The following is a 22,450-nucleotide window of genomic DNA, read 5'->3' on the forward strand; positions in this document are numbered from 1 at the left end:
GAGAGAAAGGAAAAAGTGGGTATGGAGGAGAACATAGGCGTAAGATGAAAAAGAAGGCCTGAAGAGAAAATGAAAGCATGGGCAGAGCGATGGCTAGTAGAGAATAGGCAAAAGTACCGAAAGTGAGATATGAAAATAAAATGAAGTCCTGATGTGACTGTGTAGTTAAGAAGCTTGATTCCCAACCATGTGGTCTTGGGTTCAGTCTCACTTCACAGCACTTTGTGCAAGTGTCTTCTACTATAGTTCCAAGCTGACCAAAGTCTTGTGAGTGCACGATTTGGTATATGGAAACAGAAAGAAGCTTGTCGTGCACATGTGTGATAGTCACTCACCACTGCATGACAACTGGTGTTGGTTTGTTTATGACCCCATAGCTTAACAGTTTGGTAATAGAAAGTGATAGAATACACTTCAAAAAATAAGCACTAGGCTTGATTTGTTTGACTTAAAGCCTTCAAAGCAGTGCCACAGCATGACCACAGCCCAGTGACTGAAACATGATAAAAGAAATGGAAAATAGACAAAAGATATTATATATATATATATATATATATATAAATCGAATTGAACCAGCCAGGATCCCTGGTCCGGTGGTACGTAAAAAGCACTATCCGACTCGTGGCCAATGCCAGCGCCGCCTCGACTGGCCTCCGTGCCGGTGGCATGTAAAATACACCAATCCGACCGTGGCCGTTGCCAGCCTCGCCTGGCACCTGTGCAGGTGGCACGTAAAAAGCACCCACTACACTCATGGAGTGGTTGGCGTTAGGAAGGGCATCCAGCTGTAGAAACATTGCCAGATAAGACTGGAGCCTGGTGCAGCCTTCTGGCTTCCCAGATCCCCGGTCGAACCGTCCAACCCATGCTAGCATTGAGAACGGACGTTAAACGATGATGATGATGATATGAGAGAGAGGGGGGTGGTGGAAAAAGAAAAAAGCAATAGAATAATCAAGTTAGTTTAACTCTTTAGCATTCAGATTACTGTTCAATGTAGTGCTTATTTATCTCCATTGTTTTGAATAAATCATGCATTATCTTGAAGCTTTGAGATTTCAATGATGTGATTGTTTTTAGAATGATGTCGTTGGGTAGGTACGAGTGAGGATAGATCTGGCTGGTTTGAACATAAAGCAAGAAGATTTGGGTTGAGTATGACTGATTTAAATGCTAAAGGGTTGGATACATGACAACACCTTCCAGTAGTAGTAGCTGTCCGGTAACCCAAGGTTGCCAAGTTGAAAGTCAACCAATAAAGATCAGTTGTAGCAGAATAGTAGGTTGACTCCAATAATCTTGAATCCCCCTGCAAAAAGTTAGTGAAAAGAAAATGTTTATTCAGTAGGTCAGAAGTTGAAGTTTCAAGACTGACTGCACTAGATATGATAGCAGAACAATAACTCAGCAACAGCATGATAGTCCAGCCTGTATAACTGATGAGTGGCCTACTAGATTGCTATTCTAGATGCTAATACTACCAAGATCAATAAGAGGAAATATCAACAGAATATTGGAACAGGTAATGAATAACTAGACTAAATGATGTCATGAGTCATAATGAAACATTTACTCAATTATCTCCATGTTAAAAGGAGGTATTCGTGGAACAATATTTGTAGCAAACTTGAAGAAGCCTTGGTGTAGCTGCTCAACTTGCAAGAAATAACAGCTATGCATCCTCAAAATCACATCCTACAATTTGTAAAAGAATGCATAACATAATGCAATCTTAGATTTTTAAAAAAACCCAGCAAGACAGTAATGAATGGAATGGTTAAAGGTTTTTTTGATTAAAACTAGGAATGAAATAACACAAGACAGGTATGGCAAAGGAGCATTGTCCTTGTTAACTGGACACAAGACAACATTGACTATATTTTAGATTATATTTCCATCATATGTTACAGCAATTCTTCATTTTATTGTGAAGGCAGAGAACAGTTACGACAGGCAATATACATAACAATCAACCAAATAGCTCTAAAGCACATGTGCCAGTCTCATGAAAAAACACCTAGCACACTGTAAAGTGGAAGACATAAGGAAGGGAATCCAACCATAGAAACCAAGCCAAATCAGACTGGAACCTGGTGCAGCTCTCCAGTTTGCCAAACCTCTGGTCAAACTGTCCAACCCATGTGAGCACTGAAAACAGATGTTAGATGATGAATAAGTTTGTTTAGCACAGCAGAAATGGCTTTTCTCTGAAGAAGGATCCTGCCTGAAACATTGAAATTTACATATTCACATGGAATACAAATTTATTCAATTGTGCAGATTTTGTTGATCTTCGCTAATGTAAATCAAGATTAGTTTCTTTCAAACATGGTTCTGCTTTTACTCTTAAAGCGTCTACTTCTAATCATTACTATTTAAAAATGGGAGCTTGCAGATGTCACAATGTCATGATAGGTCCCCCTTGGACTATTCATTTGAAGAGAAATTTTAAAATTATTCTGGACCATTCACTTCATATGATAATACATTTGGGAAAAGAATGACTGTCACAACATTACATTTTTTGTCATCTTTAAATCTGAAGCAAGTTCCAACTGAAGAAATCATTACAAAGACACAATGCAGAAGATCTGCAGTAGCTGGAAAGAAATTAGATATATTTTATTAGGTGTACAATGTTAACTTAAAGTTGCTGGGTATTATAGAGATTGGCTGATAAATGTAGGAATGAAGGTCATGTACATACTGGTTGAATTATTTTGACTGCAGAGAGAACATATTGGAAGAGGAAAATCAAGATGTACATAGGAAGGACCAGTGAAATCAGATTTCAGAATGTTGTACCCAACCATAGACAAAATGATAAAGGGTTGATGACAATGAGTGATATGATGTACAGTAGGCCTGTCTAGACAATGCCAGTAAGAGAAAACTGATATTATATGACAATGATAGACAAGAAGTTCAAGAGTAAAGCATTCTGATTTTGTTTTAAGATATTTCTGAAAAGACACAAAACAAAGCAGGCGATCCCATTAATGTATGTATGTCCTATTATATATAATTCATGTTATCAATACTACAAAGACATGGGAAATAATATTTACATCAAACCTCAAGGCAATGTATTGCATTCATTCTTTACCATGTTCCCTGCCTACTATTCAGCTTTGTAACAATAACATGAAAATAAAACCAAGCTGTAGGCGAACAACAGCTAAACGATAAATTTTTTTAAAGTCCGACTTGTGTATGCTTGTTGATAAACACAGCACAATGTATAGCTCATTACCATAAACAGCAAGGGCACAGTATTTATATATAGAGCAGAGTTGACAACTACCTTTAAATTTAAATAATAAAACATAAATCACTGCAGTTTTCCATTTGAAAATACTGTAAACACAACAGATAGAGAGTCAGCAGGTGTTGTCTACAAGTTGGTGATTATTTTAAACTATAGATATGAGGGGGATTTCATATGCAATCAAATATATGACAAGTAGTTATTTCATCAACTACAAAGAAAAATTACAATGGCAAAATGACTGATGTGTTCTCAATTGAAATGCTATATGCTACAAATCCATATTTCATTATTGGTTTGTTGCTGAGCTGGTCACTGGGCAATAAACAGAGCTGTAAGGAAGGCACACAACCAACCCCAAATTGCAGGACAAGCCAAAATTGTGAGAGAACTGTGTTAAGAAGAATTGATTATCAAACTAATTGGGAATATCAACACTGAAATCAAAACCTCTCATACTGTGAGCCAATAACCCCATGCCCACCCCAGCCGTGATAGAGAAAAAAATTAAAATAATCTTTAAATGATTTTTAAATGTTAAAATATTAAAGTATTAAATGATATCTATACATAGAGATATCATCATCGTTTAACATCCACTTTCCATGCTGGATGGTTTGACAGAGGACTGGTGAGTCAGAGGCTGCACCAGGCTCAATCTGATCTGGCAAAGATTCAACAGCTAGATGCCCTTCCTAACGCCAACCACTCCGAGAGTTTAGTGGGTGCTTTTTACATGCCACCGGCAAGAGGGCCAGTCAGGTGGTTCTGGCAAAAACCACGCTGAAAAGATGTTTTTACATGCTACCTGCATGGGAACCAGTCCGGCAGCACTGGCATTAACCACGCTCGAATGTTGTTTTTCACATGCTACCAGCACATGTGCCTGTAAGGCATCGCTGGCAACGATCACACTCAAATGGTGCTTTTCACATGTCACCAGCATGGGAGCCAATCGGTGGCCCTGACAATGATCATGCTCGGATATGCTTTTAACGTTCCACTGGCATGAGTGCCAATTAGGCAGTACTGTCATCGGCCACGTTGGCAATTTTGATTTCACTTGCCTCAATAGGTCTTCACAAGCGAGGTTTATTGTTCAATGAATGAGTGGTATTCATAAATGGGTTGGTTGAACTCACTGACATAGGCTATGGGCTCACTTGTGGTTAAGTATATAAATATAGGTCATTAATTCAATTTTTTCTACATAATCCCACTTACAATCCTAGAGTAGGATAACCAAGCACACCACACAACTTTGTTCATGTGTTACAAATTGTTTATTTTAGACATAAAATAATATAATAAAGAAATTAAAAATAAAAACATTGAAAGACTAGTTAGTAGAAAGCAGGGTATATAAATGTTTTATATAACTTTTCTTTTACCTGTTTCAGTTACTAGATATGGCCATGCTGGAGCACAGCCTTGAAGAGCTTTTGGTCAAACAAATTAACCCCAGTACTTTTTTTTTTTAATTTTGGTACTTACCCTATCAGCCTCTTTTGCCAAAATTCTAAGTTAGGGTGATACACACAAAGCAACATACACACACAGCAGGCTTCCATACAGTTTCTGTCTCCCAAATTCACTCACAAGGTACTGGTCAACCCAGGGCTAAAGTAGAAGACACGTGCCCAAGGTACTGAACAGTGAGACTTGAACTCAAACCCACTTGGTTAGAAAGTAAGCTTCTTAACCACACAGCCATGCCTGCACCTATATATATATATATATATATGTATGTGTGTGTGTGTGCAAAAAAAAAAAGAATTTCTACATACACTAATGGATTTTCACATGTATGAGGAGTATTCATTAAAGATTTCCCCTGACCCACTTCCTAAGGAATGAGATAGACGAAACCTGGCATAATTATTAATCCTTCTCTACATAACCACCACCAACAGTGACACTCTTTCCATCGTTTATGCAGCTATGATGACCTTGTCTGTAGAAGTCAGTAGGTTGCATCTGGAGCCAAGACTTTACCTCAGAAATAAGTTCATCGTCATCCGAAAAGGGCTTTCCCTTAAAAAAAGGTTGGAATGAGGTAGAAGTCAGATGGTGCAAGGTCAGGAGAGTAAGGGGGATGAGGAAGGATTTCATAGCCACACGAGTGTGCTTTCATCTGGGCAACATGTGCATTGTAAACTGGAGCGTTGTCTTGGAGGAGGTGGACTCCTTTGGTCAGCATGCCACACCTCTCTGCTTCGATGGCATCCCACAATTTCTGCAGCAGAGAAGCATAATATGCCCCATTAATTGTAGTGCCCTTTGCCAGAAAATCCATTATCACCACTCTATGTTGGTCCCAAAAGACTGTGAGCATCACCTTGCCTGCTGAGGGTTGGACACAAGCCTTCTTTGGAGGTGGTGAATTATCATGCTTCCGTTGCTTCGACTGGACTTTAGTCTCAGAATCATAGTGATGGACTCATGTTTCCTCCTGTGTGATTAGTCTGCTGGAAAAGTCCTCCTCATTTTCTTGGCACATTGCCAAAAGAACCTGAGAGCAAGTAACTTCCTGCTTCTGAAAAGGTGTGAGCATCCAGGGAATCCATCATGCAGACAACTTCCACATATACAAATGGTCATGAATGATTTTTTCCACAGACCCTACACTTATCTTCACTTCTTGAGCCAGTTGCCAAATAGTTATGCAGCAATCCTCTAGAATGGTGGCTTCTGCTTTATGGATGGTGTCGTCATCAATGGCAGAATGTGGTCATCCAGGAATAAGAGCAGTTTCTACTGATATCCGACCACATTTGAATAGGTGATGCCAGTACTTGATAACAATATACGATGGTGCATCATCACCATAAACTTTTTACATCTTTCATTTCATCAAAAGTTTCTTTTGGTACACAACCTTTCAAGTATAAGAACCTGATCACTGATCTGCATTCATCTGCCTCCATTATAATACTTTAGTCCACTTCAGCAGCTGTAAGAGACAAATGAATGTTAGTGGAGAGCTGCAATTTACAATGTGACACGTATGACTACACCTGTACAAGTTCCATTTCCTGCAATAACCAGAAATGGGTCAGGGGAAATCTTTAATGAACACTCCTTGTACATCCAGTAAAAGGAGTATTCCTGCTGTATATAGTATATATTAGCCAATAACTGCAGAGGTGCTTTGAAATGCATATCATAAGTTGTTATGCAGATAACATTAACTGAACCTATTTACTGCTAGATAATATTTAAATCTCGTTTAGTCCAAGATACAAGATGTCAAACCTTTTGTTCATCAAGCAAATACTCTATAAATTCAGCCAGTTGTATGTATTTCATTATATGCATTTCCTTAAAAACTAACATTAACTACAACACTATCTTGCTTCAGCAATCACCAAGTAATATTTACCACAGCATAAACATTATCTCCAGAAAACTAAACTAAAACAAACCACTTTTACTTAACCTAATTCTAACATCTGAAAATGGACATTAAGATAACCTAATTGCTCACAAATAAATCTTGTGATAGTGCCAGAGAAGCATAGCAGTAGATCTATATTAAGATTTCCTTGAAAACTCACCTTTTCCAAGAAGCAAATAAATCCATATAGAAGCACACATGTACAACTTTACTTGTAGGCTCAAACATTTTAAAATATTGGTTGGTGAGAGAGAAAAATATACTTAATAAGTGCAGGTATAGCTGTGTGGTAAAAAGCTTGCTTCCTAACCACGTTTCCAGGTTCAGTCCCATTGAGTGGCACCTTGGGCAAGTGTCTTTTACTAAAACCTCAGGCTGACCAAAGTCTTGTTAGTGGATTTGGTAAACGGAAACTGAAAGACTGTCATATATATATATACACAAAATAATTAACAGAATGAGATAAAAATCCAAGGCTGTGAAAGATTTCAGAACATTTATAAAGAGAAGGTCTTACAGCTGTTCCCTGGATATTTTATATATCCCTTCATCAGAGACGGTGTGAGAAAATGGTTAAGCAATAGTTATTCTAGATAAGATATGGAATGGAGAGTGAAGTGGAGGAATGAAAATAGATGTGAGATATGCAGGGATATATATGTACATATAAATTTGACATGGGCGATTCTTTCCTGTCTTGGGATTCTCAGTCAAATGGCAGGGTGGAATTGCGCGAAAAATTACACAGATGTGTAGAATGATCCAGTGGTGATGCTGGGCTTTGTATTTTTACACAGCTCCCATGGTTACTGAGATAATCAACTAAAATAATACTCTTGTGTTTATGAATGAGAAAGGAAGGGGTGATGTCATACTTGGTAGTGGGATGATGAAAATTGTACGCTAAAAAATAAAGCAAACAGCGTTTCAACTCTGAATATATGTGTGTGTATGTAAAAGGGGGCGGTGTGTGAATGTGTGTGTGTGCATGTGCAATGGAAGTGGGATGGTTCATCTTTGTTCACTTAGTATTTGTGCTTATTTTTTGATTTGGTTGAATCTTGGTTGGTTTTTTTTTTAGTGGTCAGTTATTTTTTGTTTTGACAGAAAAAGTCATTCTAAAATTGTTTTTTTAATGTAAGCGTGCCCAAACAAGTTGAACGCTTACACAGAGCAGGTTTTACAGCCACATCATCCAAACTGACCAGGTGAAACCAGGCTTAGCTGCTAGTATATATATATATATATCATTAGTGTGTCATTGTGTCTATGTTTACCCCCCACCCATCACACCATGACAACCAGTGTTGGTGTGTTTACATCCCCATAACTTAGTGACTGATAAAATAAGTACAAGGCTTAAAACAAATAAGTCCTGGGGTCAGTTTGTTCGACTAAAACCCTTCAAGGCAGTGCTCCAGCATGGCTGCAGTCAAGTAACTGAAACAAATAAAAGAACAAAAGAAAAAATCAAATAATGCCTTTTAGAGGAAAGAATCTGATCTACTTCCTTTTCAATTCATATTTTCATGTATTTCTAACTAACTAGTACAATCCTGACAACAAACATTCTCCAAACTCCTTCATAAGCATACTTAGAAATATAGTTTTCGTAACAGGCACAGGCATGGCCGTGTGATAAGAAGTTTACTTCCCAACTTCAAGGTCTTCTATTATAGCCCACATAAGGCTGACCTAAACTTTGAGTGGATTTCGTAGAGAGAAATTGAAAAAAAGTCCGTAATGTGTGCGTGCGTGTTAGTCCCCTTGTCTTAAATGTCTGTCATGCAAGCAGTGTCCTTCATTTCCAGTCTTCTGTGAAAATATGTCTAGCAATGGGGGAATATTACCTTATTTGGAAACAAGTGAAGGTTGGCAACAGGAAAGGCATCCAGCCCCAACGGATTGTCTGACCCATGCAAACATGGAAAAATAATAACGAGGATGATGGTGATACAGACTATATGAATTAGTATTCTCCACCAGAGTTACAGGACTGCCCTGGACTCTCTTATTTCAATAGATAGGTTTAACAGCAAAGTTCTATGATAACAAAAAGAAACTACAACCATTCCCATTAGTATTTAACATTTTTTTTTACTGTCATGGTCAGAAAGGTCAAACTGACAGCCTTGTTTCTAACTGGGAGTTGAGAGACTAAGATTATTTTTCTTTCATTATGCAAAACAATTCAATTGTCATTACTTAAATTTTTTTTTTTTCAGCAACTGATTAACATTTATCTTTTACTTGTTTCAGTCATTAGACTGTGGCCATGCTTTGAAGAATTCTAATCAAATGAATAGACTTAAGAACATTTTCTTTTCAAGCCTGCTATCAATCTCCTTTGCTTAACCACTAAGTTATGGGGATGTAAACACACCAACACACACACAACAGGCTTCTTTCAGTTTCTGTCTACCAAATCCACTCACAAAGCTATAGTAGAAGACACTTGCCATAGGTGCCACTCAGTGGGACTGAACCCAGTACCATGTGATTGGGAAGCAAGCTTCTTACCACAAAGCCATGCCTGCACCTATATCATCATCATTATAACCATTTTAATATCTCTTGTTCATAAAGCAGTGAGCTGACAGAATCAAATGTTCAGTGGCATTTCGTCTAGCTTTGCATTCTGAGTTCAAATTCAACTGAGGTCAACTTCGTCTTCTATCTTTTTGGAATCAATAAAACAAGTACCAGATGAGCACTGGGCTCGATGTAATCAACTTTCCCTCTCCCACTGAAACTGCTAGCCTCAAGTCAAAATTTGAAACCAATATTGGCCATCCATTCATTTATTAACTGTTGTTACTTAGCCCCAACATCAATTCTGATCTAACAAACTGGTGATTGAGAGAATTCCAGATACAAGTAGACCACTTTTTGGAGCTGCAGTCATCACATACTCTTCCTTACCTTCTCTTTAACATATAATTACTATCCTTCAACACCTGTTCATCATTCATTATATTCACCCCCATTACCTACCTTTCACTCTCCCCATACACACAAACTCTACCCATGTACACTCCATTCTGTCCCCATTCCTATTCACTTTGTACTTTCATGGTCCGCTCCGACACCTCATCATCCCTATTTCACCTCTTTTCCAGCTCACCTCTGTTACTTCCAAACACACTCCTATAATGTAACTATGTACCTCCTCAACAGCAAGAACCATGTTCTGTTCTGGCCCTTTCTTTCAAACTGTAACCTCTCATTTCTTAGCATAAAGCTACTGCCTTCCTTACTGTAGCGCTATTCTGTCAAAGAAGATATTAGTCTTGTCAGCAGCATGGCAACCCCATGCTGGTGCCATGAAAATGACACTCAATACATTTTTGATGCGTTTGGCATGAAGAAGGGCTTCCAGCCATTGAAACTATTATGAAGCAGACTTTGGAGTACATTGTGATACTCATATCTGTCACATCATGTTAAACTGTCCAACCCATGCCAGCATCAGACATGGACACTAAAAGATGAATAAATGAAAGGATGAAGATTTTATATATATATATATAAAATGGCCATTCGCCAGCCTCGTCTGGCACCTGTGTCGGTGGCACGTAAAAAGCACCCACTACACTCACGGAGTGGTTGGTGTTAGGAAGGGCATCCAGCTGTAGAAACACTGCCAGATCTGACTGGCCTGGTGCAGCCTTCGGGCTTCCCAGACCCCAGTTGAACCGTCCAACCCATGCTAGCATGGAAAGCGGACGTTAAACGATGATGATGATATATAAATATGGATAATACCATACCAAATTCTGGTGCCTTTAACTTAAGTACCATATTCAACTGAATCTCTCTCTCTCTCTCTCTCCTCTCTCTCTCTCTCTATATATATATATATATTATATATATATATATATATATATATATATATATATATATATATATATATATATATATATACATACACACACACACACACAAATGACAGTTTGTTTTTTTTCCCCACTATCTTTCTAAGTCCACTCAGATGGCTTGGGTCAACCAGGGGCTATAGTAGAAGACACTTGCCCAAGGTCCCCTGCAGTGGTACATCGTTGGGAAGCAAACTTCACAATCACACAGTGATGCCGTTGCGTCAAAATTTCCCTCTAGTTGCTAAGAAGATAAAAAAAAATAAGTATCCCTCAAATATGGAGTTAATATAATTGGCTATATTTTCCTTCATAATTTGTGGCCTTGTGCCAATTTTAAAAATAGTGATTCAATTATCTCATTTTCTATTTCTTAGAATGATTTTCCGGAGAAGGAAATCGCCTGTAGGCTAAAAATGAAGATATAGATCAAGTTATTTAGCCCTCGGCAGCCCTGATTCAGATCTCTGATCAAAAAGTTTTCAATTGTAACTAGACTATCAGTTTTTATCTATGTACCGTGTACACCAGACTACACTGCCTAATATGTCCTTCCCATTTGTACTTCAGTAGCATGTGGTTTGCGGAACATTCAGCTACTGTTTCTAACTAAATAAGCAACCACATTAGATTGATTTTGATCAAATAAAATAATTTGTATTTGCCTGGTTGAGTAGAAGGATCTGTACCCATATCTTTCACTGGCCCCCTAAGACCAGCAACACACATTGATAATATTCCTCTTAAATGGTCACAAATAGTTGACTGCAAATGAAATATGTGCAGGAAAGGAGTTCTGGGGAGGTAGTTGGAGAGCCCTTAATGGAGAGTGAGTATTTAAATGATATAGATAATTAAAGAGAAGCAAATTGCGAGTGCATAAGTGGGGGTAGCAAATTAGGAATGCATAAGCGAGACCAGCTGGCCAATTCTCAAAATCAGAGGCCACAGTAATATTGGCAGATAAGGCAACACGTCAAGTAGGCCATAAGTTGGAATGTGATAGTGAGGAACTTCATACCAGTCGGTCAAATAGCCTTTCTTTGAATGCAGTGTAAGATATCTGGGAGTGTATGTAGTATATGTAGTCCTAGTTATAAGACTAGTACTCCATTTCAAGTTAACCTGAGCTTTGTAGAGGATCAATAGTTGTTAAGAATCTGAAATATTTTCTAGTCCTTATGTGGAAGGCTAAGTTTTGTAATGCAGTGTTTTTTAAAGTGTGTTCACCAGAAGAGATCCTCACTGATGGTGAGATCTAGCATTTGTAGCAACTTCAAGGGTTCTAATCGCATGCTGCTTATATTTGGGATGATGGGGAGTAAGGTTTTATTGATATGTGTAGTGATTTTTATCTTTTTTTTTTAAGCATGGTTCTTATTCTATCTCCTTTACTGAACTGCTAAGTTATGGGGATGTAAACACACACACACACATATATATAAATATATATACACAATGGGCTTGTTTCAGTTTCTATCTACCAAATCCACTCACAAAGCTTTGGTCAGCCCGAAACTATAGTAGAAGACACTTGCCCAAAGTGCCACGCAGTGGGACTGAACCCGGAACCATGTGGTTGGAAAGCAAGCTACTTTCCACACAACTTTGTGTGCCTATACCATTGAAGAACAAATCAAGATTGGCAAGGCCTCATTGGAAGATATGAAATCTCTGTTCATAAAGCCAGTGCTGGTTTGTCGTAAGGTATGTAGGATGCATATTGGTTGCTGCCATCACCTCCCACATGTTGGAAGTGACTGTGTAAGGATAGAAGCTAGCAGAGCCAAAGAGGCTGCTTTTCTTGAGAACAAGACACGCTCTATTCTGTTTCCAAAAGAGCTTAGTACAATTGATGATGATTATGAAGAGAAGGAGGCCTAATGACAGAAGGGATATCGATACTGATGTATTTCTAATGTGAATGTAATATTCTGGTGTTTAGTTTTAAGTCAGAATTGATCAAATAGACCTAAGACCATCTTTTTTTTTTATTTTTCATTTTTTTTTTTAGATAGCCTATCTTAGACTATCTATAGAATTAGGAAACAGCAGTGAAAGGTGACTTCAAGAAGTTGAACCTTATGAAAGCAGTAACAAAGGACAGTATAAGTAGCAAGATGCTATGCAGAAAAAGGCCCTTCGAACCCATGCAAAGGTGGAAAAATGTATGTAAAATGATAATATCTAGGACTATATTATCACCTGCATCCTTACTAAGGAGTGTTTAAAGTTACTAAGTACCTCAAGTTCACAGCACAAAGAGTTTCAGCTATTACAAAATGTGTGCAGTGATTGAAGCAATATACGAAAGGATGCAAAGAATAGAGAATTCATGATGCATAAAGTGGGTTTAGACAGAGGGCCAGCTTGTTATAGTCGTAATAGAATGCAGAGACAAAGAGGAAAGTGGGTGAGATAGTAAATACTCATGTACTAGAACCACTAAGTCAGCAAAATAGTCTTCATTTTTGGGCAATGCTATCAAGGGTATTCACATATATAGTAGTTGTATTGTCCAAGATTTCTGAGCAGCAGTCTTTCGATCATAAACATTGGGGACTCATTGAGTTATGTGCCATTATTACACAGTGGGATAAATATTTGAAAGCCAATCTTTTCTGAACTTTATTCTATTTTGGGGTCATTCCAAAAAGCTCTACCTGCGACGATTTCATCTCAATCGAAGGAGAGGAGCTTTCTCCGTCCGGGTTGCGGATCCGTGGAACAAGCTGCCAGACGAGATGGTGAAGATGCCGACGACCGCTTTGTTCAAAGCCTCCCTGGACCTTAAGTGGCCTGAACTCTTTACATGAACACCACCCTGTACTTAACTCCATGTCCCCCTACATGGCCTTGCTATTTGCTTTTGAGCCAAATTAACTAACTAACTAACTAACTATTCATTCTAACTGCTTTATTTTTAACTTTGGAGTGTAAATGATCATCTGCCAAATGTAACTGGCCCAAATAAAATCCCAGCCTTGTATTAAAAAAAGAGAAGAGGCCTCAATTCTAATACAGTTATTGTCTCAAAGAAGTGCTTCCTAAGTGCATGGAAGAAGTCTACAGTTTGCTCAGTTTTCAAGAACTCCAGCAACAGTTTTTCTCCATCTCAACATAGGTCAATTATGGGAGTATTAAAAGTTAGTCTTAATAATTCGTTATTTTTATCTTACAGCATGATAATTATAAAATTATGTTAAATTCAGTTGAATATCAGTGTCAAAGTTTTTTGCAAGTCAGGATGTACTGCACAAGTAAAAATGATGGTGGGACAGTGATCTAAATAAATCTAGCTGTTTGCAAGTGATTTTACTCCTACTGCAACACTAACTTCAGGAAACCAACAAGCCACCTGGTCACCTACCGATCGGGCCGGCATACTAGCCAAATCGACTACATCCTTGCCAGAAAAAGGGAAAGATGGCTGCTTAAAAATGCCAAAACCTTCCCAGGCGAAGAATGCACCCCACAACATAGACTGGTAGTTAGTGACTTTAGGATCAGGACTAAGAGGGCGACTAGAAGACGACCAACATGGAGAAGAAGGGTCTGGAAGCTTAAAGCCCCTGCGAATGGACAGAGATTTAGAGATATGTTACTTGAAGCCTTTGACGAAGTGGAAGGGGGTATAGCTACACATGGGGTAGAAGACAACTGGACGTTTCTGAGGGACAACCTGCTGAAAGCCGCTGACCAGATTTGTGGCTGGTGCAAAGTCCCCTTAAGACCCAAAATAACGTGGTGGTGGAACAATATTGTTGACAGGGCTATTAGACAAAAGAAACAGGCTTGGAAGGCCTGGAAGAACGGTGGTAGCAGGGAAGGGTATCAGACTGCCAGAAGGGAAGCTAGGAGACAGGTCTATCTAGCCAGAGGGGAAGCAGATAAGAGAAAATTTGCCAATGTCCTGCGCCGTGAGGATGAAAGACTTGAGGTATTTCGTGTTGCAAGACAGTGTGTGAGAGAGAATCGTGATGTGGTAGGAGAGAAATGTGTTCGCATGGAGGATGGTTCACTTGCGCTAAATGAGGATGCAAAGAGAGAAGCTTGGAGACGCCACTATGAAAGGTTACTGAATGAGGAAAATGAATGGGATAAAGAGAGTCTGCCGAATGTTGACCCTACAGAGGGACCAGCTATCCGAGTTGATAGTTCCGTGGTAGCTAAGGCAATTAGAAGCATGAAGACAGGGAAAGCCCCAGGCCCATCAGGAATTACTGCAGAGATGCTCAAAATATCTGGCAGTGTCGGCTATAACCTAGTCACCCGTATAGTCAACCAGGTGATACACGAAGGAGTCATACCCAATGACTGGTGCAGCAGCATACTAGTCAACTGCTACAAAGGTAAAGGTGATGCCCTAGATACAAATAATTACAGAGGTATCAAGCTGTTGGATCAAGTAATGAAGGTTACGGAGAGGGTCATAGCCCAACTAATTAGAGAGAGAGTTAGTTTAGATGAGATGCAGTTTGGGTTCGTGCCAGGAAAAAGTACCACTGATGCTATATTCCTGGTAAGGCAGCTGCAGGAGAAATACCTAGCCAAAGATAAGCCCCTGTACCTGGCTTTCGTTGACATGGAGAAAGCTTTTGATAGGGTCCCCCGATCCCTTATCTGGTGGTCAATGAGGAAACTAGGGATAGATGAATGGCTGGTGAGGACTGTGCAAGCCATGTACAGAGATGCCGTAAGTAAGGTTAGGGTTGGCAACATGTACACAGAAGAATTCAAAGTAGAGGTTGGGGTCCACCAGGGTTCAGTACTCAGCCCCCTCCTATTTATCATAGTACTCCAGGCAATTACGGAGGAATTCAAGACAGGCTGTCCCTGGGAGCTCCTCTACGCTGACGACCTTGCTCTTATTGCTGAGTCACTATCAGAACTGGAGGAGAAGTTCCAGGTGTGGAAGGAGGGTTTAGAATCAAGGGGCCTTAGAGTCAACCTAGCTAAAACCAAAGTACTAATAAGTAGAAAGGTAGACAATCCACAAATATCTTCAGGAAGATGGCCCTGCTCGATCTGTAGAAAAGGTGTAGGTAGAAACTCTATAAGATGTACCCAGTGTAAGCTATGGACACATAAGAGGTGCAGCAATGTCAAAGGTAGGCTAACTGGGAAGATAGTTTTTGTATGTGGCAGATGCTCGGGAGCATTAACCTCCGAAAATCTGCAGAAAACAACTTCCGTCACTTTCCAGGGGGAAAAACTAGAAGTAGTTGATAGCTTCCGTTATCTAGGTGACCAAGTCAGTAGTGGGGGTGGGTGCGCTGAAAGTGTAACTGCTAGAATAAGAATAGCCTGGGCAAAGTTTAGGGAGCTCTTACCTCTGCTGGTGACTAAAGGCCTCTCGCTCAGAGTAAAAGGCAGACTGTATGATGCGTGTGTACGAACAGCCATGCTACATGGCAGTGAAACATGGGCCGTGACTGCTGAGGACATGCGTAAGCTCGTGAGGAATGAAGCCAGTATGCTCCGATGGATGTGTAATGTCAGTGTACATACTCGACAGAGCGTTAGCACCTTGAGAGAAATGTTGTACCTAAGAAGCATCAGTTGTGGTGTGCAAGAGAGACGATTGCGCTGGTATGGTCATGTGGCGAGAATGGATGAAGATAGGTGTGTGAGAAAGTGCCAATCCCTAGCAGTTGAGGGAACCCGTGGAAGAGGTAGACCCAGGAAAACCTGGGACGAGGTGGTGAAGCACGACCTTCGAACTTTAGGCCTCACTGAGGAAATGACCAGAGACCGAGACCTTTGGAAATATTCTGTACGTGAGAAGACCAGGCAGGACAAGTGAGCCCAGCCCACTTATGAATGCCTTTCCTCCCTTGGACACAAAGACCGGTTGAGGCAAGCGAAGTCGATATAGAACCTCATCCGACGACAGACACCCATCCCAACCCCCCATGCTTGCGAAGACATGTTGGGGCAAGCGAAATCGAAATCGAATTGAACCAGCCAGGATCCCTGGCCTGGTGGTACGTAAAAAGCACTATCCGACTCGGGGCCGTGGCACGTAAAATACTCCAATGCGACCGTACGACAGGCACCCATGCCAACCCCCTTTGCTTGTGAAGACATGTTGGGGCAAGCGAAATCGAAATCGAATTGAACCAGCCAGGATCCCTGGTCTGGTGGTACGTAAAAAGCACTATCCGACTCGTGGCCGTGGCACGTAAAATACTCCAATGCGACCGTACGACAGGCACCCTTGCCAACCCCCTTTGCTTGTGAAGACATGTTGGGGCAAGCGAAATCGAAATCGAATTGAACCAGCCAGGATCCCTGGTCTGGTGGTACGTAAAAAGCACTATCCGACTCGTGGCCGATGCCAGCACCGCCTCGACTGGCTTCCGTGCCGGTGGCACATAAAATACACCAATCTGACCGTGGCCGTTGCCAGCCCCGCCTGGCACCTGTGCAGGTGGCACGTAAAAAGCACCCACTACACTCACGGAGTGGTTGGCGTTAGGAAGGGCATCCAGCTGTAGAAACATTGCCAAATTAGACTGGAGCCTGGTGCAGCCTTCTGGCTTCCCAGAACCCCGGTCGAACCGTCCAACCCATGCTAGCATGGAGAACGGACGTTAAACGACGATGATGATGATATATATTATATTTACCATGTGAACTACGATGAAAAACATGAGAAAGATATGCTGTATAATTTTTTCTTTTTGTGCAGGGGTTCCTTGAAACACGTAATTTATTTTAAGGGTTACACAAGGGTAAAATGGTAAAGAAACACTGATGTAACCTATGGGTGCTATAATATGTGTGTGTGTCACATATTATGCCGAAAAGAACAGTTTACATAACAGTTAATACCAAGGTTCTTTAAGGTGGTAGGGTATGAGGAGAGATTTAAGTGCTAATCTTAGCATGTCAAATTACTCTATAGAAACATCCTTCAACACTTGAAAGGTTCTCTCATTGGTCTCTTTTAAACGTTTATGACATTGTCATTTGCAATAGAAAAGTTGCCAAACTATACAAAACCTGATAGATTATATTGACTGCTTATTAATGGGTATATTTTCTTTATTTTTGTCAAACATTCTAAATTAAGTTTTCAATGAGAATTACGCATGTAGTGCTTTAGAAATAACATTGATATATTTGTATGTTGCACTTATAATTTAGATATTACATACGTGTAATAGGAATATCTACATCATGTATGATATACAACAGAGACACAACAGGTGGAGTGGGGTTACTCCCCAGGTGTAGGGGCAGTGCATAATTTTCCTCTGGTTTACCATGACTTAAGTAAAGCATCAAAAGAATCTTTGCTTTCAGATATTGAGATCTCTTAGTATGTAATTGGCATTGAGTGATTTTCTCTAAAATCGCTTGAAGTTTAGGTGTTAAGTACATTTGCTTACAACAGCTAAGCTGTCCTACAGTTATTTTGTAGCTTATGTATCCTCGGTTGCAAACACACTCGTGTAGTGTTTTGAGTGATGTGAAAGGCCATAATGGTTGGAATGCTATTACAAAAACAAACAAAAAATAAAAAATAAAACAACCTAGGAAAGTTTTATTGTAAATTATATATATTTGACTGTATGTGGTGTTCAAGGAATACTTGAAATAACTTTGTAATAAGTGGAAAGTGGAGAGAAAACACTCCAATGTTATTCTATTGATTCAATATTAAAAAAAGATAACACCTAAAACTAAATGAGATGAGTTACAAAGTAATGTAGTTTGTATAAGGAAAGAAGTGTAAACTATGTTAGGTAAGTGTTTAGCCCAAGGAGAGCTTTGATAGGTACGGCAGTAAAGCAATAAACAGAAATCTTTTGCTTTATCATGCCAAGGTCCCAGCTGTGCATTCCAGAATGTAGTCTGACAGTTCGGACATACTGTACTCGGACCATGATCCACTCTAATACTGTCTTTTTGCAAACTTTCGTGGTGATCCCAAGAGAAATGTGGGGATGGTGGACTTGGTCAAAGCATGACAGTAGCTCTTCTTTGCATTTATTTATCAGTGGATGCAACCTAACACAAATTTTTGAGAATTAAAAAGGTTATTTGATGCATCTGCCATCTGTATGTTAAGAGGAGGGGTGTATCTTTATTAGGACTGAGTGGGAAAGATAGTATTTTGCAGACGTGTTGCGAGTGACCATGCATAAATGAGAGGGAGTATCAGGGATGGAATTTGATGTGGCGAAAGAACTAAAAAAAAAAAAAAGCCTCACTCATGTCCAGGTGATCATTTCGAATATTTTTGTTTCATTTTTATACATGGATTAAGCTTATGGTTTGTGTGCAATCTGTGATGATACAAAATGAAGTTGGTCTTTGCAGTTTGTTATGGAGATATTAAGGTCTCAGGCAAGACTGGTAAAACTGATGTTAAATCAAATGTACACTTGTGTCTTTTTCTTATTCAAATACAGAGCTTGCAATTGCTTTTAGTGTGCATAAGCCTTTTACTTCTTTTACTATGAATTCTATGTGCTGAGGATGATAAGGTACTGTATGTAATTTGAAGTGACTATATTTTACATATGCAGCATTGTTATGCTGTTGAATGTAACAATTGTCTATATTTGATGATTCTGGTAAGAATTTGGTGCGTGCATTCAGATTAATTTATCAAATGTAATGCTTATTTATTTTGAAGCTACAAAATACAACTAGCTTCAAGATTTTGAGGATGTAATTGTTTATTTTTAGAATGACATTGTGAGAGGCTGGATCTGGCCAGTTTCAACATGAAACCAGTAGAGTGGTTATGTGTCTTTGACCGGAGAATTACAGGAGGATGCAGCTAAAATGCCATGTGTATGAGACTGAATGTATGCTTTGTGTAACTGAATAGACACAAATTTTTAAAGGGAGTGATAAGACAAATTCTTGTGGTTCTAAATTCAGGAAATCACAGATTCTAAACTGCATAACTACAATTTTGTGTTCTAGTTTTAAGGGCAAGTGTGTATTGCCTTATTTTCAAAAGGAGCATCTGCTTGAATCAGTTCATGTACATATTACAGCTGTCCCATTTCATGCCATATTTCTCTACTTTCTGTATAGTAATGTTTTATATTGATGCCCCAAACTGAAGGACATACAACTGCCCATTACTTCAATGTCCTGAACTGAATGCCAGTTATCTTCATGTCCTAAATTAAAGGATTTCTGAACCCCAATATCCATCTAGAACTGTGTTTTATGTCTAGGAAATGAAAAAAAAAAAGTAAAACTAAGTTTGATTTCAATTAATTATATCAATGGCTATTCAGTTTTCCACTATACATTTTTTTTAAAAATTGAATATTATTTATTTCCTGGAGAGCAGGGAGGTGTCTTACTGACAAACTATTGTTCCCAATCAGATCGATGGTAAGATTACATTTGATTAGTATTATCTTGATTTCTGTTCTTATTGGTCTTCTTCATTCTTTCTTGTCCAATATACAAAAAAAAAAAAAAAAACGCACACTGATCAGGTAGATCAGGCTTAATGTGTTCATTTAATTTTTGTGCAATATCAAAAGATGCTTTTACAGAATGGCAAAACAGAAAATAAATGGAATTGGTAGAGGGAGGGGTAACGAGCAATCCCTTACAATACTGTTCAACTGTTATTTTTAGCAGCAGTCATGTGCTAGCTCTGTCGGTCAGTTGCTTTTACAGTCAAAGAGTAATCTCGGCTTAAAACAAGATGTGAAAAAATAATTGAGAAACAAATTATTTTCCAGATTTGTTCATTTCCACATGAATAGTGAAACATTAGGAGCAAGAAACAATGGAGAGTTCGATAGTAGTGATGGATTTACAAAAAGGTGAAAATTTGGTATTTTGAAGACAACTTTATTTACAGAATGATAATTTCAAATGTATAAAAAACATGACCGCTTAAAAAAAATAATGAAAAAGAAAAAAGTGGGGTAGGGGGAGTAAAAAAGATAACAGAAAAACAGCAATAATTTTTCTAGAAAGATATTTAACAAACTCGAATATCAAAGAATAACTATCATGGTTAAACCGAGCACTTTGTTCGGTTTAATAGTAACAGTTATTCTGAACTAATCTGAAACTTAGCTGACTCAAACAATTTTCAAGCTCCCAAGGTTAGGGATTTGTGTAGGTACGTTTCTTCCTAATGTAAAAAAAAAAAAAGAAAGAAAAAATGTGCTGAAATAATCTTTATTTTTCCACATCTTGTATGGGAGAACGAGCAAACTAAATTATTTATATATTTATAACTACTTATGGTTAGCGATTTTGAGGAAAAAGAAAAACACGATGTATGTGGGACTTGAACGAAAAGACGGTAGATATCAAACTACACAAATGGTCAAGCATGTGTCATGAAGAGATAGAGATGAGATACAGTAATAGTCATTTGTTTCTCAAAACAAAAGCACGTATAGTGATGTAAGTGAATCTGTACACAAGCGAAAGTGGATAGCAGATAAGGGTTAGTTAAAACAGAAATAAAAAGCTATGTCGGCAACAGTTGGTTTCGTTCTAAGATGGTTTATTGAGATTCATTTATGGGGTGCATGCAAGGCAGTCGGGGATTTTCCAGAGAACGACAATACCTTTTAAACGACCAAACAACAAATCTTATATTTTTGCATCTCGTCCCACCAACTTTTTACGGCAAAATTATAAAAGCAACATTTTTACATATATTCCATAGTAAATGCTGAGATAAATACATTCACGAGGAAGAAAAAAAAATGCTTGGTCATTAGCCGAGCATTCAGTTTGTGCCCGTTTCCCTCCTCCTCGTTTAAATCGAGGTATTACATAGATATTTCATTTACAACCTATAGTAGACACTTGGACAGTGTTTGGTGTGAAATATAAAATGAAAGTCGTGCGAGAGACAAAACATCGTAAATGAAAAGCGAAATGAGAGGGTAAATAGTGCATTTTTATATACAATACGGTTCCATTTAATAGTCTTCAGTGAGTTTAAGTTGGCAGGACTGAATATGTATAGGCAGAACAAGAAACAACATTAAACATACCTTGTATTTGTCAAAACCGGCAAGAATAGACGGTGTGAGACCGACTATATCAGCCATCTTGATAGAGCAGACAATATTGTAATGCGAGCGTTTGATCGGTAGTATATGCTCTATTGACCAATCAGAGACGTTGTTACAAAAGACAGTTGGGAATTATGTAAAGACGGATAGAGTGAGGCAGTGAATGGGATGGACGATATGAAGACAAAGAGGTGGAAGAGAAGGAAGCAGAGAGAGATTAAAAAAGAGATAGAGAGAAAACGAAAGGAGAGAAGAGAAACAAGGCATGAAAGAGAGACAGGGGGGCGATTAAAATCAGAAAAGAGAAGTGAAGCAGAGAGAGAGAGAGTAACGACGTATATGAAGAAATAAAAGAAAAAGAAATAAAAAGTGTGAGACAGATATTTAGTGAATGAAGCGAAGAAAGAACGAGATACGGCGGAAGTAAACAAAAACGTACAATGAAAGGTAGTGTGTGTGTTTATACACGCAAACAATTAGGGCCAATATAAAGATCCTCACCACTTAACGAAAACAAAAAAATAAATAAATAAAACCAGCTTACTGGGTGTTAACAACTGTGTAGAACTCGAATATGAAAAAAAAAAATGCGCAAACGAACCGGGGGGATGGGGAGAGGATTTTTGGAAAATTCACGAGATCCGATTTTCCCTCATAACTTTCGGAAAATGGATATATATATTGATTTTTTTTTTTACGGAATCTCACGTTTTCGGCTATGGAGAATCTGATTCTGAAAAAGAATTTGTTTGTAAAATTTCAATTTAAAAAAAGAAAAGAAAAGAAACCCTCCCCTCCCAATTCTACGGCCTTGGTCTTCGAGCAGGCTATTCACACGCTATGCTAGAAATAACTGCCAAATCTCACAAAACTGCGATAA

The 22,450-nt window shown here is 38.8% G+C and overlaps 1 protein-coding gene across 1 annotated transcript in view; it reads right to left on the minus strand.

Moving 5' to 3' along the window:
* Positions 1-21,701, minus strand: part of LOC115216363 (ethanolaminephosphotransferase 1) — a 132,763-nt gene extending 111,062 nt beyond the window's left edge. The window contains exon 1 of the mRNA XM_029785629.2: positions 21,550-21,701. Within this exon, the coding sequence (XP_029641489.1) occupies positions 21,550-21,606 (57 nt within the window). The 5' untranslated portion in view covers positions 21,607-21,701. The remainder of the gene's footprint in view (positions 1-21,549) is intronic.
* Positions 21,702-22,450: the final 749 nt, after the last annotated feature.

The sequence above is a fragment of the Octopus sinensis genome, linkage group LG10 (assembly GCF_006345805.1).
Source record: "Octopus sinensis linkage group LG10, ASM634580v1, whole genome shotgun sequence".
NCBI classification, from domain to species: Eukaryota; Metazoa; Mollusca; class Cephalopoda; order Octopoda; family Octopodidae; genus Octopus; species Octopus sinensis.